This window comes from Petaurus breviceps, unplaced genomic scaffold (genome assembly GCF_028583685.1).
Source record: "Petaurus breviceps papuanus isolate PSGF00001 unplaced genomic scaffold, PetGlider_PUasm1.0 90897, whole genome shotgun sequence".
In the NCBI taxonomy this organism is placed as follows: Eukaryota; Metazoa; Chordata; class Mammalia; order Diprotodontia; family Petauridae; genus Petaurus; species Petaurus breviceps.
The window spans coordinates 4241334-4258929 of NW_027187374.1; the positions used below are offsets into that span (position 1 = coordinate 4241334).

The window sequence follows — 17596 nt, forward strand, 5'->3', positions numbered from 1 at the left end:
GCTTTTAAAAGTTGAAATTACATGCAATTCTGTATGAAACTGAATGAAGTACTAATAAAAGAATACTCCCACAAAGTTTAAACTTAACAAATAATCCACATCTTCAATGGTGTACTTTTATGGCTTTTTCAAAGAAAAGCTCACCTTATGCTTTAAATAATATACTACCATGTCAAAATCTGCTTCTTTGTGTTAATTATAATGCTAGTCACAAAGACCTCAAGAATAGAATCACACTAGGGATACCCTTTCCCCAACTTGAAAGTTGTCTCTTCTAGTGCTTACCCTCCTCTCCCCACAAACATACTTGTAAATTCTCGAATTTTGCTTATCTGCCAGACTCATTTTATAGTTGAGGGATCAGGTAGAGAGAGGTAAAATAACTTCCTGATGGTCATATGTGTAGATAGTAGCAGAAAGAAATTCATACACAGGTTCTCTGACTCTGAATTCATTGCTCCTTTTACAGAATAACATTTGCAGTCGAAATCCCATTGCATGCAATGGAATAATATTTAGAGGGTATCTAGGGTACTTTTCATCCTCAGATTGCTAACTTAAGACTTCTTTCTCTTGCTGATTTGATAAAGAAAAAAGAGCCTTGTAGGATTTCCTGCATTTGTGTCCCTTGTTACTGATTGACATTAGTCAGTGACTCTGTAACAATTATACCTGATTAGATCAAGAGTTCTTCACATTAAATCTATGGATAGATTTCAGGGAGTCTATAAACTTGGATGGAACAAAAATTACAACTTTATTTTCACTAGACTGAAACTGAAATTTAGCATTTCTTTCATTTATGACTGTAGACAACAAATGTTCTTTTTTTTCTTTTTCTTTCATTTTTCAAATGCTTTATTAACTTCTGATTTACATCATTAATTTCCGCCAGATTTTGAGTTACAAATTTTCTCCCCATTTTTCCCCTACCTACCACCCCAGAATACCTGTCCCACAGGATATCCCCTCCTCCAATCTGCTCTCTCCCATATCTTCTCCCATACCCCCTTAGACTTTTCCACTAGGGCATAGTGGATCTCTATGCCCCAGTGCCGGTATATCTTCTTTCCCAATTACATGTAAGATAGTATTAATAATAGTATATATGTATATATAATTTTAAACATTTGATTTTAAAACTTTGAATTCCACATTCATTCCCTTCCTCCCTTGTCACCCACCTTTACTGGGAAGATAAGCAGTTCAGTATAGATTATACATGTGCAGCTAATGCAAAACATTAACATAGTAGATATATTGTAAAAGACTGACTATATTTCCCTCCCTCCTATCCCACCACTCACTTGTTCTATTCTCTACTTTGATGCCATCCCTTTTCAAAAGTGAGTGCTTCCAATTTCCCTCCCCACCCACCCCCAGCCTGCCCTCCCTTCCATCATCCCCCCTCTCATCCCCTTCCCCTATTTAGTGTGTATTTCATTCCTTCCCCAAGCCAAATTCAGTGAGAATAAGGTTGACCCATTCCCTTTTGCCTTCCTATTGTTCCCCTCCATTGTAACCCTTTACCCTTGCCTCTTCTTTATGAGATAGTTTACTCCATTCTGTCTCTCTCCATCTCCTCTCATTATATTCCTCTCTCACATCTTAATTTCACCTTTTAAGTATCATCCCTTCCTATTAAATTGGTCCTGTGCCCTCTATCTATGTATACATGTAAGCATATATACACACATTCACACATGTATTCATATGCCCATATACCCTCTGATATAGACATATGTATGTGTGTGTGTATATATATAATTATATATATTTCTATTCCCTTCAATTATTTTCATGCTGAGAAAAGTTTCATCAATTACAATTATTGTTTTTCCATGTAGGAATGTTAATAGTTCAACTTTGATCAGTGGCTTATGATTTCTTTTCCCTGTTTACCTTCTCAAGCTTCTCTTGCTTCTTGTATCTGGATGTCAAATTTTCTATTCAACTCTGGTTTTTACAGCAAGAATGCTTGAAAGTCCTCTATTCCACTGAATGACCATATTTTCTCCTGAACCATGATACTCAGTTTTGCTGGGTAGGTGAGTCTTGGTTTTAATCCCAGCTCCTCTGCTTTCCGGAATATCATATTCCAGGCCCTTCAATCCCTCAGTGTAGGAGCTGCCAGATCCTGGGTTATCCTGATTGTGTTTCCACAATATTCAAATTGTTTCTTCCTGGCTGCTTGTAATATTCTCTCCTTAATCTGGGAATGTTGGAACCTGGCTGTAATATTCCTAGGAGTTTTCTTTTGGGGATCTTTTTCAGGAGGTGATCAGTGGATTCTTTCAACCTCTATTTTGCCCTCTGATTCTAAAACATCAGGGCAGTTTTCTTTGAGAACTTCCTGGAGGATGATTTCTAGGTTCTTTCCCTGATCATGGCTTTTAGGTAGTCCAATAATTTTAAAATTATCTCTCCTGAACCTATTTTCCAGGTCAGTGGTTTTTCCCATGAGATATTTCACATTGCCTTCTATTCTTTTCATTTATTTGGATCTGTTTAACATCATCTTGATTTCTCTTAAAGTCACTAGCTTCCCTTTGCTCCAATCTAAATCCGAGGGAATGATTCTCCTCATTGACCTTTTGAGATTCTTTTTCCATCTGGCAAATTCAGCTTTTTAAGGCATTCCTCTCCTCATTGCCTTTTTGAGCCTCTTTTGCCAATCGAGTTAGTCTGTTTTTTAAGGTGTGGTTTTCCTCAGGCTGTTGACTCTCAGCTCATAATTTTCTTGCATCATTCTCATTTCTCTTCCCAATTATTGCTCCACTTCTCTTATCTGCTTCTTAAGGTCTTCTATGGCCTGTAACCAGCTGGTATTTTCCTTTGAAGCTTTTGGTGCAGGAGTTCTGACTTCACTGTCTTCCTCCTGTTCCAGGCTTTGCTTCTTTTTGTCCACAAAATAGGAGTCTAATTTTGGAGTCTTCTGTTTGTTTTGCTTCCTTTGTCTGGTCATGTTTCCCCTCAGTCACTTGACCCTTGGGCTTTTCGCCACAGTAGGATTCTGCCACCAGACAAGGGAGCTTTCGTCCCAAACACTGGGGTTTTCTCAGCTGCCAGAGGTATTAGTTGGGTGCTCTTGCTGAAGCCTCCACACACTCTGGCAAGGTGGTCGGACACCCCAGGACCTCCACCCTAGACTACAATCCAGATCAAAGCAGGTTAAAGCAAGAGCGATTACCCCTCAGACTGGTCACTTGGTCCCCCTAGACTCTGCAGGCCAGGAGCTGAAGCTGCCATGTGGTGCTGGCTCTGCCAGGAATCTCAGCAGCAGGGTGAGAAGCCAATGCTCTCCCAACTACTGGTCCCAAAGTCCACCTTGCACTGACCTCTCACTTTGTCCTTCTCTTCTATGTGTTGATGAATCTGGAAATGGCCACAGCTGCTGCTGATCTGGAGTCCCTCAGGCTGGCAGCTGGTCAGGCCTGCCCTGGGGCTAAAACCTCCAGTTCAAGGAGGCCTGGGCTCAGCTCCCAGAGCACTGTGCTGGCTGATTACTGCCAGGCTGTCCTCAGTAGGAAGTTAGCTTCTCTGTGTCATTTTATGTGTTCTGTAGCTCCAGAGTTTGTTTAGAGTCCCCTTTTACATGGATTGGGGAAGATAGAAGCCAGAGCCATGCAGAGGTCCTGCTTCTACTCCGCCATCTTGACTCCATCCCGGAAAACAAACATTCTGAGAAGGGGCCCAAAAGCTTCACCAGACTGCCAAAGGATCCATGACATGAAAAAAATCCCTGAACTAGATGGATTCTGATTAATTTCTCAGCTAACCAGTGACATGGAGAGGAAGAAGAGGAAATATCTTCTTACATTTTTATATGTCCCATTGCCCTATTAACTGAAAATACAGAACTCTTAAATGTAATTCATTTTTAAAAATCTTCCCATTTATCTCTGATTCCAATCCTTCTGCTCTTCAACCTATTCTCCACAGAACTGCCAAAATAATCTTCCTAAAGCAAAGGCTTTGCCATGATATTTCCTTGCCCCAAAACCATTATAGGTTCCCTAGAATAAGATACAAACTCTTTACCCTGGCATTTAAGGCTCTCTAGTCTACCTCCAACTGCCTCTCCAGACTTAGTCTACATTACTTCCTTCATGTGTCCTTTAAAAAAATGTTTTATTGATTTTTTTTCCATTATCACTGTCACTTCTCACTGACTACCCCTCCTATCATAAAGCTCTTCCTTGTAAGAAAAGTTAAGCAAAATACAAGAAAATCTATGTCTCATTCTGAACCTTTAGTTCATTATCTCTTCTAAGTTAAGATTGATTACTGCATTGATCATAATTCTGTTTTGGACATGTTAAATTTGAGATGTCTACAAAATAGCCAGTCTGAAATGTTCAATAGGCAGTTGGTAAGCAGGGCTGAAATTAAGGAGAAAAGCTACAGTTAAATACATAGATCTGGGAATCTTTTAAATAGAGATGATATTTGCACCTATTAGAGCTAATGATATTCCAAATGCAAGAGTACTGAGAAAAAAACAGAACAGGGCCCTGGACCAATCTTTGGAATACCTGCAAGTAATGGGCATGGCATGAGTGAAGGTCTACTACAGAAGACAGGTAGAAAGGGAACCAAAAGAGAATAGAGACCCCAAAAAGAAAAGGGTATTCAAAAGAAAAAGGTAGTCAACAGTGTGAAAGACTGTCAAGAAAGATGGACATTGAGCAAGCAATTAAGAAATCATTGCTAAATTTTGGGAAAGCACTTTTATTTGAATCATGAACTTGAAAGCCAGATTACAGAGAGTTTAGTAAAGAGTAAGAGAAGAAGGGGAGACACTGAATGCAGATGAGTGTTAAAAAGTAGTTTTTAAAAGGAAGTCAAGATATAAATTAGTAGCTAACAAATATAGTAGGATCTAGTAAGAGATTTTTTTTAAGGATGGTAGAGACTTGAACATGTTTGCAGGCAATAGGGAATGAACCAGTAAATGAGAAGAGACTGATGATTAGAGAGAGAGTATTTGTGGATGATGATGTGGGCTATTAATAGGTTGGAGAAAAAGAGAAGAAATGAGATCAAAGGAATATATACAGTGTGCGTCCTTGGCAAGCTGGAGAGCCACTGTATTATCAGAGACTATAATGAAAGAGGAGGATTTGTTGATATGAAATGCATATAATATCACCTCCATTAAAATCATTCTTCTCTACTTCATTGTGGTATGGAACATAATCTTGAGGTTTTTTAAAAGCTATGTTCTGGCAGATACTGTCAAGGGGTAAAGGCTTCAAATATTGTCCTAGTAACCAATTGTGGCTATCATTGGAGAGCAAGTTAAATTCACAGTGAGCCATCACCAACTGCTTGACCACTGGTTGACAAAAAAAATTTTGTCACAACTCCTAAAGCCCATCTTTGGGTAGTTAAATTAACAATTGGTTAAATGCCTTCTTTGTGTCAGCCATTTTGCTAAATACTGGGATAAAAAGAAAAACCAAACAAAAGTCCCTGCTCTCAATGACTTCACAGTCTAATGGAGGAGACAACATGCAAATAAATGTGCTAACAGTATATACACAGGGTAAATTAGAGATAATGTCAGAAGGAAGGCACTAAGATTAAGTAGAACTAGAAAAAAACATCTAAAAGAAGGGTAAGTGAGGATCTGCACAGTGGAGAGGTAAGAACAGCATAACATTTAAAAAGGGGGGTCAAACCAAGATACGTGCAACACTATGGAAAATCTTATTTCCATGACAGTTCTGTTAGCAGCTCAGTAATCTGAATTTGATAGTTCTTTGTGCTTTTTCCCACAGTTATCTTTTTACCCTAGAGATAAAAAAAATTCCCCTTTCATTTAATTAGATCTGCTGTAACTTGTTTGCCTTTATTTTTCAGATGAGAAGAATATTCTGCATATTATGGTAAAAGTAGTAAAAGGCCATCGCCTGGAGCTACCCCCGATTTCCAAATCTAGACCTCGTGCCTGTAATAACTTGATTAGACTCATGCAGAAATGCTGGCAGGATGATCCCCAAAGTCGGCCAAGCTTTCAAGGTATGTGCTACCTACTAAATAAGATTCCTTAACATTCACTTCTCTTCAAAATGTTACCGTTTAATTGCTCCATTAAACTTAAGGTGACAAAGTTCAGAGTATAGAATAGGTTCAGAGGGACCTTAAAGGTCATCTGGTCTGGTCACTCATTTTACAGATGAGAAACTACAATGTTTGATTTAGTCATGCAAACTACACAATACAGCTAGTTGGTCAACTGGTACTTACTAAGCATTTACTTATGTGCCAGGCACTTTGCCAACTGCTGAGAATACAAGTAGAAAGACAGTCCTTTCCCTCAAGGAGCTTGCATTCTAATGGGAAAAGACTACATATTTAATAAAAGGAAGACTAAAGGAGGGGAGGGGAACAAAGCTATCCAATTGGAGCAGGAGAAAAAACCATAATAGAAGTAGTAGTAGCCCAGAAGGCTGCCTGTAGAAGAATTAGACATGGTGCCTCTAAGTGTGCTACCCTTTCATGAAGCTCTGGGGCAAAACATCTCATCAGAGGGAGAAGCCACAGTGGCAAAGAATACTTCCAGTGTGTCAATTCCAGGGCTTGAGAAAGGTTTCAGTCAGGATGATAGAGGAAGCTTGGAGAGGAAAAGAACATAGAAAAGTGCAGTCCAAGATTAAAACCTGAATGAAAAAAATGTTATCTAAGGCAACAGCATGACATTTTGATATCCAACACTCAAAACAAAGATACTAGATGTAAAACTCACCGTAACCCATTAGGGCTGGCTTTGGAAGAGCAAAAGATATTGCATGTGAACATCTGATGTTCTGGTATAAACTAATTATAAAGAATATTAAAATAATATTTGGCACAATAGTCTTCTTTTTGTATATCATTAAGCTACAGCTTTGGTCTTGCTCCTTTGAAAATGGAACCATTTTACAGAAAATAAAAAATAAAGGGAATTTTTATTTGTTCCATTTTAAGGCAATTGTGTGCAAAGATAGTTCTTTTTCCCTCTGTACAAAGAGTAATTAATACTTAAGGTGAATGTGTGGCTTTGGTGAATGAATAATTAATTCATAATAATGCTTATAATATACTAAGATCTATGCTAAGCACTGAGGATACAATACAAAAGTATGATGGTCCCTACTCTATGGACCAGGACTAGAACTTATTCTCTTCTTTTTTTATATATTTTTTTACCCCAATTACATGAAGGCAAGTAATTTGATATAGGTTGTACATGAGCAGTCTAAAACATTGCTATATTAGTCAACGTTGTGAAAGAAAACACACACACACGCACACACACACAAATCTAAGAGAAACAAAGTTTAAAAAGTATGTTTCAATCTACATTCAGACTCCATCTGTTATTTCTCTGGAAATGGATACCATTTTTCATCATAAGTCCTTCACAATTGTCTCAGATCATTGTATTGCCAAGAATAGCGATACCATTTTTCATCATAAGTCCTTCACAATTGTCTCAGATCATTGTATTGCCAAGAATAGCTAAGTCTTTCATAGCTGATGATTGTACACTATTGCTGTTACTATACATTCTTCTGTTCTGCTCACTTCCTTTTGCATCAGTTCATGTAAGTCTTTCTAGGTTTTCTGAGAGCATCCTGCTCATCATTTCTTAAAATAGAACAGTAGTATTCCATCCCAGTCATATGCTACAACTTCTTCAGCCATTCTCCAATTGATGTGCATCCCCTAAACCTCCTAATTCTTTGCCACCGCTAAAAGATCTGCTATAAATATTTTTACACATAAGGGTCCTTTTCTTTTTTGTTTTATATCTTTTTGGAATACAGACCTAATAGTGGTAGCTGAGTCAGAGAGTGTGCATGGTTTTATAGCCCTTTAGGCATAGTTCCAAATTGCTTAAAAAAAAAAGTAGATGGATCCCTTCACAACTCCACCAACAGTGCATTAGTGTCTCAGTTTCCTCATATCCCCTCCCAACATTTGTCATTTTCCTTTTCTGTCATATCAGCACCTCTGATAAGCGAGGGGTGGAACTTCAGAGTTTTAATTTGCATTTGTTTAATCAGTAATGATTTAGAGCATTTTTATATATGACTATAGGTCGCTTTGATTATTTTGAAAACTGCCTGTTTATATCCTTTGGCCATTTACATTTGGGGAATGGCTCTTATTTTTATAAATTTGATTAAATCTCTATATATTTTAGAAATAAAACCTTTATCAGAAGTAATTGCTGAAAATTTTTTTCACAGTTATGATTACTATTTCCTCCATCCTATTTCACTTCTGTTTATCCTATTCTCTCTCTCTCCTGTCACCCTATCTTCAAAAGTATTTTACCTCTGACTACCACCTCCCCCATCTGTCCTTTCTTCTACTTCTTTAGTATTTAATTTTCCTCAGTCACATGTGAAAACATTTTTTAACATTTTTTAAAAAACTTTGAGCTCCAGGGGGTGGCTAGGTGACGCAGTGAGCAAAACGCTGACCCTGGAGTCAGGAGGACCCAAGTTCTGTTCCAGCCTCAGATATTTAACACCCACACAAAAAAACTAGCTGTGTAACCTTGGGCAAGTTATTTAACCCCAATTGCCCTCAAAAAGGCAAAAAAAAAAAAAAAGACTTCCAGCTCCTAATTCTCTCCTTCTCTATCCACCCCAGCCCACACCCATTGAGAAGATAAGCAATTCAGTATAGGTTATACACCTGTAGCTATGCAAGATATACCCAAAATAGTCATCTTGTAAAAGAAAACATAAGACAAGGAAAAAAAAATCTCAAGAAAAATGATGTTTAAAAAAATATCTTTCAATCTGTATTCAGACACTATCAGTTCTTTCTCTGGGGATGGATAGCATTTTTAATCATAAGTCCTTCAGAATTGTCTTGGAACATTGTATTGCTGAGAATAGCCAAGTCATTCACAGCTGATCATCTTACAATATTGCTGTTACTTTGTACTCAATAAGTTTCACTTTGCATCAGCCTATGTAAATCTTTCCAGGTTTTTTTGATAGCATCCTGCTCATCATTCGTTATACTACAGTAGCTTTCAATCATAATTACATACCACAACTTCTTCAGCTATTCCTCAATTGGGGAATTTGTGCATCTCTTCTATCAACCCCCTCTCCCCATCCCCATTTTTCTTTTCCTCTTCCCCCCTCACTTTCCTGTTGGTTAAAATAGATTACTCAACTGAGTGTATGCTATTTCTTCTTAGTACCAGTTCTGATGAGCATCAGGGTCAAAGTACTCCTGCCCACCTCCCTCATCTATCCTTCCAATGTAAAAGCTCTTTCTGCCTCTTTTATGTGAGATAATTTACCCCATTCTACCCCTCCTTCTCTTCCAGTGTTCACAGTGTTCCTAGTTTTCTTTCTCCTTAATTTTATATTTTTGGAAATCATCCCATCTTAATCAACTCACACCAGTGCCCTCTATCTATGTAATACTCCATCTAACTGACCTAATAATGAAAAAGTTCTTAGTAGTTACAAGTAACATCTTCCCATGTACAGATATAAATATTTAACCTTATTGAGTTCCTTATGATTACTCTTTCCTGTTTACCATTTTATACACCCCTAGAATTTTGTATTTGAAAGTCAAATTTTTTGTTAGGCTCTGGACTTTCATCAGGAATGCTTGAAAGTCCTCTATTTCCTTGAATATCAATTTTTCCCCCATGAAGGATTATACTTAGTTTTGCTGGGGAGGTAATTCTTGGTTTTAATCCTAGCTCTTTTGCCCTCCAGAATATCATATTCCAAGCCCTCTATTCCTTTAATGCTAAATCTTGTGCTATCCTGTCTGTTGCTCCATGATATTTGACTTGTTTGTTTCTGATTGCTTGCATTATTTTCTCCTTGACCTGGGATCTCTGAAATTTGGTTTTGATATTTCTGGGAGTTTTCATTTGGGGATCTCTTTCAGAAGGTGATTGGTAGCTTTTTAAATTTCTATTTTACCCTCTAGTTCTACAATATCAGGGCAGTTTTCCTTGATAATTTCTTAAAAGATGATGTCTAAACTTTTCTTTTCATCATGATTTGTAGGCAATCCAGTGATTTTTTTTTTGGAGGGGGGAAGGCAAGGCAATTGGGGTTAAGTGACTCTCCCAAGATCATATAGCTAATTAAGTGTCAAGTGTCTGAGGCCGTATTTGAACTCAGATCCTCCTGACTTCAGGGCCAGGGCTCTATCCACTGTACCACCTAGCTGTCCCACAGTAATTCTTAAATTACCTCTCCTGGATCTATTTTTCAGGTCAGCTGTTTTTCCAAAGAGATAATTCATATTTTCTCTTAATTTTTTATTCTTTTGATTGTGTTTTATTACTTTTTGATATTTCATGGAGTCATTAGTGCACTCATTCAATTCTGATTTTTAAAGAATAATTTTCTTCGTTAAACCTGCTTATCCATTTGGCCAATTCTACATTTTAAGGAGTTCTTCGGTGAATTTTTGTACCTTTTTAAAAAACTTTTTTTGCTTATTCTGTTTTTTATGGTGTTACGGTTTATTCAGGGAAGACTATTACTACTGGTATGAGGGCTACTAAGTCCTTTTCAGGGCTGCTTTTCACCTTTGGTGTCCACCTGATTAACCCATTTCTCACCTGTGGCTCCAGGAAGCAGTAGCATGCATAGGAGCCATGCTCTGGTGAATCATTTGGCCAGTTGGGTCAAACCAGGTTGAGGGTAAATGAGGGGTCTCAAACCCTTTGGTGAGTTAGGAGGGTGTCTATTCCAAGCATATGAATAATTTCCCTTGTAGAATGAGCAGATGAGAGCAGTTTGTTCCAATGGCTATGTAGGTATTTAAAGTAGGTGCTATCAAAGGCACAAAGGTCATCCACTGCCTCCCAGGTCATCACCAGTCATCCTTAATTTTGTCTTTCCACTAGATTCTGATCAGTCTGGAAGAGAGGTGAGACCAATGACTTTGTGCAACTCTGCCTCACTTAAATACAATGTATGCATGAGTCAAAAGACATCACCCATACCATTTTTCCATTTTTACTTACCTCATAATGCTGTGGCAATAGGTAAGTGACAAAGCAGCAGAAGAGGATATACTGGAAGTTGTAGTCATAACCCTGCACACAGATAGCCCAGGCCATAGGGTCATCTTCTCACTGGAATGAAACAGCAGTGGAATTTAGCAGCCCTTAGATGTCTGAGCAGCATTTTTTTTTAAAAATAGCAGTTTTATTTTTCCCCCAATTACATGTCGAGAGAATTTTTAGCATTCATTTTTACAAGATTTTGAGTTCCAAACTTTTCTTCTTCCCTCTTTCTCCTCCCCACTTCCGAAAATGGTTGGCAATTTTATATAGGTTATACATGGGCTATCATGTAGAACATATTTTCATAGAAATCTCAGTTGTGAAAGGAGAAACAGATCAAAAGGGGAAAAAAAACAAAAAAGAATAAAGTGAAAAAAGTATGCTTCAGTCTGAATTCAGAGTCCATCAGTTCTTTATCTGGATCTAGATAGCATTTTCCTTCATGAGTCGTTTGTACTTGTATTGCTGAGAAGAGCTGAGTCATTCATAGTTGATCATCACACAGAGTTGCTGATACTGAGTACAATGTTTTCCTGATTCTGCTCAATTCATGTTACATCAGTTCATGCAAGTATTTCTAAGTTTTTCTGAAATCTGCCTGTTTGTCATTTCTTATTGCACAATATATTTCATTACATTCATATACCACAGTTTGTTCAACCATTCCCCAATTGATGGGCATACCCTCAATTTCCAGTATTTTGCCAACATGAAAAGGGTTGCTATAAATAATTTTGCACATGTAGATCCTTTTCCCTGTTTTATGATCTCTTTGGGATACAAACCTAGTAATGATATTGCTGGATCAAAGAGTATACACAGTTTGGTTTCCCTTTCAGCATAGTTCCAAATTGCTTTCCAGAATGGATTGGATCAGTTCATAATTCCTCCAGTAGTGCATTAGTGTCCCAATTTTCCCATATCCTCTCCAGCATTTTTCATTTTCCTTTTCTGTCATATGATCTGATTGGTGTGAGGTGGTACCTCAGAGATGTTTTACTTTGCATTTCTCTAATCTAAGTGATTTAGAGGACTTCTTCATATGCTAACGATAGCTTTAATTTCTTCAGGTTAAAACTGCCCATTCATATCCTTTGACCATTTATCAACTAGGGAATGACTTGTATTGTAAATTCGGTTCTCCATATATTTGAGAAATGTGGCCTTTATCAAAAGACTCTTGCTGTAAAGATTATTTCCCCATTTTCTCCTGTTCTTCTAATCTTGGTTGCACTGGTTTTGTTTTGTGTAAAAGCTCTTTAATTTAATCAAAATAATCTAATTTACATTTCATGCTCTCTATCTCATATTTGGTCTTGAACCTGTAATTCACTTTAATTTCCCTTTAAGAATTTGGATGCTTGGGGCAGCTAGGTGGCACAGTGAGTAGAGCGCTGGCCCTGGAATCAGAAGGACCTAAGTTGGGATCTGGCCTCAGACACTTAAAACACACACAAAAAAACTTGGACAAGTTACTTAATCCCAATTACCCTCCAAAAAAGCAAAAAAAAAAAAAAAGAATTTGGATGCTATACCACTTGGTGCATATACGTTTAGTATTGCTATTATTTGCTGTCTATGGTACCTTTTAGGAAGATGTAATTTACTTCCTTATCTCTTTTAATTAGGACTTTTTTTTGCTTTGCTTTGTCTGAGGTCAGGATTGCTACCCCTGCTATTTTTTTTTAAATTTAGTTGCAGCTGAATATATTCTATTTCAGACTTTTACCTTTATTGTGTGTGTGTCTGCTTCAAGTGTGTTTCTTATAAACAATAGAATTCTGGTTTTTGATCCACTCTGTTTCCATTTTATGGGGGAATTCATCCCATTCACAGGCACAGTTTTGATTGTTAGCTGTGTATTTCTCTCCATCTCATTTTTCCTCCTCTTTGTCCTCTCTCTCCTTTCACTGTTTTCCTTATCATCAGTGTTTTGCTTCTGTCTACCACCTACCCCAATCTGCCCTCCTTTCTGTCAGTGCACCTCCCACCTTTTTTTTTGTTCAGTGCTGATCATCTTACAAAAGCTTGAAATCCTTTTATTTCATTGGACTATATTTTCCCTTGAAGTATTATGCTTAATTTCTTCAGGTAGGTGATTTTTTTTTATTTTTAAAATTAATTTGTTTGTTTACTTTTAGTTTACAGGATTCAATTCCACAATTCCTTGAGTTTCACATTTTGTCTCCCTCCCTCCCCTCCCCCCCATAGCGGCATATACTCAAGTATAGGATATGTAAATACTTCCACGTTATACATTAGTCAGGTTATAAAGACGGATTGTATCAGATGGAATAAAAAATGGTGAAGAGAACATAAAACCAAATAAGAAAAGGAAAAAGATCAGGTATTTTGCTTCCATCTGGATATAAACTCAGTTCTTTCTAGTTCTTTCTCTGGATGCACACATTTCTCTTCATCATGAGTCTTTTGGGATTGACTTATATCACTGCATTGCTGAGAAGAGTCCAGTGCATCATAGTTGGTCATCACACATACGTTGTGTCTATAATTGTGTACAAATTTCTTCTGGTTCTACTCTTCTCACTCAGCATCAGTTCTTTTAAGCCTCTCCAGGTAAATATGAAGACCATCTGCTCCTCGTTTATTACAGCACAATAGTATTCCATAACATGCATATACCACAACTTGTTCAGCCATTCCCCAATTGATGGGCATCCCCTTAATTTCCAATTCTTTGCCACCACAAAAAGAGCTGCTATGAACATTTTTGTACATATGGGTCTGTCTCCCACTTCTATGATCTCTTTGGGATATAACCCTAGGAGTGGTATTGCTGGGTCAAAGGATATGAAAGTATTTATAGCCCTTTGGGCATAATTCCAGGTTGCTCTCCAGAAAGGCTGGATCAGTTCACAACTCACCAGCAATGCATTAGTGTTCCAATTTGCCCACATCCTCTCCAGCATTTGTCATTTTCCTGTTTTGTCATCTTAGCCAATCTGACTGGTGAGATGTGGTACCTCAGAGTTGTTTAGATTTGCATTTCTCTAATCAATAGTGATTTAGAGCATTTCTTCATGTACTTATAGATATCTTTAATTTCTTTCTCTGAAAATTGCCTGTTCATATCATTTGACCATTTGTCAATTGGGGAATGACTTGTATTCTTATAAACTTGACTCAATTCTCTGTATATTTTAGAAATGAGTGCTTTGTCAGAGACATAGGTTGTAAAGATTCTTTCCCAATTTCCCACCTCCCTCTTAATCTTGGTTACATTGGCTTTGTTTGTACAGAAGCTTTTCAATTTAATGTAATCAAAATTATCCATTTTACATTTTATAATGTTTTCTAATTCTTGTTTAGTCATGAAGTCTTTCCCTCTCCACAAATCTGACAGGTAAACTATTCCTTGTTTTAGGAGACTGCTTACAGTATCAACCTTTATACCAGTTTTCCCAGCAGTTTTTGTCAAATAGTGAGTTCTTATCACAAAAACTAGGGTTTGGGGGTTTATCAAACAATAGATTACTATAGTCATTGACTTCTGAATCTAGTGTGCCTAATCTATTCCACTGATCCACTCCTCTGTTCCTCAGCCAGTACCAAGTAGTTTTGATGACTGCTCCTTTATAATACAGATTCAAATCTGGTATAGCTAGTCCACCTTCCCTGGCATTTCTTTTCATTAATTCCCTTGATATTCTGGACCGTTTATTCTTCCAAATGAATTTTGTTACTATTTTTTGTAGCTCTACAAAGTAGTTTTTTGGTAAATTAATTGGCATGGCACTAAATATATATTTTAATTTAGGTAAAATTATCATTTTCATTATATTAGCTCGACCCAGCCACGAGCAATTGATATTTTTCCAATTAGTTAGATCTGACTTTATTTGTGTGAAAAGTGTTTTGTAGTTGTGTTCATATAGGTCCTGGGTTTGTTTTGGCAGGTAGATTCCCAAATATTTTATAATGTCTACAGTAACTTTAAATGGGATTTCTCTTTCTATCTCTTGCTGCTGAATTTCATTGGAAATATATAGGAATGCCGAGGATTTGTGTGGGTTTATTTTATATCCTGCAACTTTGCCAAATTTATTTATTGTCTCAAGTGTTTTTTTACTGGATTCTCTAGGATTCTCTAAGTATATCATTATATCATCTGCAAAGAGTGATAGCTTGGTCTCTTCTTTGCCTAATTTGATTCCTTTGATTTCTTTTTCTTCTCTAATTGCTACTGCTAACATATCTAGTACCAGATTGAACAAGAGGGGTGATAGTGGACACCATTGTTTCACCCCTGATCTTATAGGAAATGCTTCTAGCTTCTCCCCATTACATATAATACTTGCTGATGGCTTTAAATAAATGCTACCTATTATTTTAAGGAAGGCTCCATTTATTCCTATACTTTCTAGTGTTTTTAATAGGAATGGATGTTGTATTTTGTCAAAAGCCTTTTCAGCATCTATTGAGATGATCATGTTGTTTCTGCTAGTTTTATTGTTGATATGATCAATTATACTGATGGTTTTCCTAATATTAAACCATCCTTGCATTCCTGGAATAAATCCTCAGGTAGGTGATTCTTGATTGTAGCTCTAGCTCCTTTGTCTTCTAGAATATCATGTTCCATGACCTTCTTCTTTAATGTTGTAGTTGCCGAGTCCTGTGTAATCCTGACTGTGTCTTCCTATAATGTTCCTTGGAATTTTTATTTGGGGATGTCTTTCCTGAGGTGATGCATGGATTCTTTCAATGCCTATTTTGCTCTCTGGATCAAGGATATCAGGGCAGTTTTCCCTGATAATTTCTTGAAAGATGCTGTCCACGTGGTCTGTTCTATGAGCAAGGCAGAATTGCAGTAGCTCAAACAAAACATGAGATGCACAAATTTAGAGACATTTCCACTTCAAATTTTCATGTGGACTATCTGTGCCTGAGCTGTGGTAGAGCCCTTTGAACTCATATTGGTCTGATCAGCCAGTCAGACACATTATACTGTGACTCCCAACATAATGATGTCATTTTGTTCCTCTTCACTAATGAAGGATAAGAACAAACCAACCAACTATTTTCTTCAATATTTTTTGCACCTTCTTTACCAAGCTATTCACTCTTTTTTCATAATTTTCTTACATCACTCATTTCTTTTCCCAATTTTTCTTCTATCTCTTATTCGATTTTTAATCTCCTTTTTGAACCCCTCCAGGAATTCTTTTTGGGACCTGAGACCAATTTACATTATTCTAGCAGTTTTATTATAGCAGTTTTGACTCGTTATCTTCTAGAGTTTCTGTTTTGATCTTCACTATAGTAACTTTCTTTTTGGATCTTTTTGTTGTTATTGTTGCTGTTTGCTCATTTTTTCAGCCTATTTCTTGATTTTTAACTTTATATTAAAATTGACCTGTGTTCCCAGAGTGGAAGGTACACTGTCCCAAGCTTCAGGATTTTTCTGCAGCTGTTTTTAGATTCAGTTCTGGGGGTCTGTAAGCATTTGATTCTTCCAAGGTGGTATAGTTTATGGAGAGGTGTGTTTACTACTCTGCTAGTTTGTGTTTTGGTCTATGAGTGTCCACAAGTATTCTTTTCCTCCCAGGAACTGTGACCAGGGTCCCTTGCTCCCCTGTGGCCACATGTTCTGATGTGCTTTTCTTCCTCCTTATGCTAGTACTGTGAACTAGGACTGCAACCCAGATCTGAGTATGGGTAATACAACAGAGTCCTGCCACCAGTGCCAGCAAAGAGACCCCTATAATCTCCTTCTGACCAGTAGTTCAACCTCTTTACCATCTGTAGTTTTAGAGCTCCTTATTTGGCTGCCCCCAAGGCCTGTTGCTGTTTTATTGTGGTGTGGCCTATGCTCTTGCAGCTACACTCTCACCCTGTGGTGACAGACCTTTCCTCATAAACTTCTAAAGTTGTGCTGTGATAGAAAATTGTTTTACCCCATCCTTTCATGGGTCCTACTGCTCCAGAATTTGCTTTGAGGCATTATTGAAAGTTGTTTGAAGGGGAACTTGGGGAACTCAGGTGAGTCCTTGATTTTTATCTACCATATTCTGGCTTACACTCTTAAGGGTGTAGCTTATATTTTAATAAGGGAGATAACACTCTTAAGGAAGAGGTGATCCTAGATCTGGGAGAAGTTCTTTAGTACTGAAAGTTATTGGGATGGTAAATGATACACCCTATCCAGAATCGTTGGCAAAAATGTTAATTTGATCATGATTCATCATCTAATGATACAATGAGGAAAGGGCAAAGTATGCAGTTATGTGAAGGAGGTGGCAGGAGAAGCTGGAATTTCTTGAAATGGTGATCCAGGAGAGCTAGTCACCAGTACCTCTTGGAAGGAGGGCCCTCCAGGGCAGAAGTTCCTTCCTGTCTCTGGTGTAGGTGAAAAGACATTTATTTGCAAAGTGGCTATGGAAGAGGTGGCTGGAGAAGATGAAGTGACAGTGTAACTTTTCCACATCAAAATAAGCAGTGTAGAGGCAGCTAGGTGGTGCAGTAAATAGAGCACTGGCCCTGGAGTCAGGAGGATCTGAGTTCAAATCCGGCCTC

General features: G+C 37.6%; 1 protein-coding gene across 1 annotated transcript in view; it reads left to right on the plus strand.

Moving 5' to 3' along the window:
* RIPK4 (receptor interacting serine/threonine kinase 4) overlaps positions 1-17596 on the plus strand; it is an 84105-nt gene that overhangs the window by 50259 nt on the left and 16250 nt on the right. The window contains exon 5 of the mRNA XM_069074877.1: positions 5866-6024. Coding sequence (XP_068930978.1) covers positions 5866-6024 — 159 coding nt within the window. The remainder of the gene's footprint in view (positions 1-5865; positions 6025-17596) is intronic.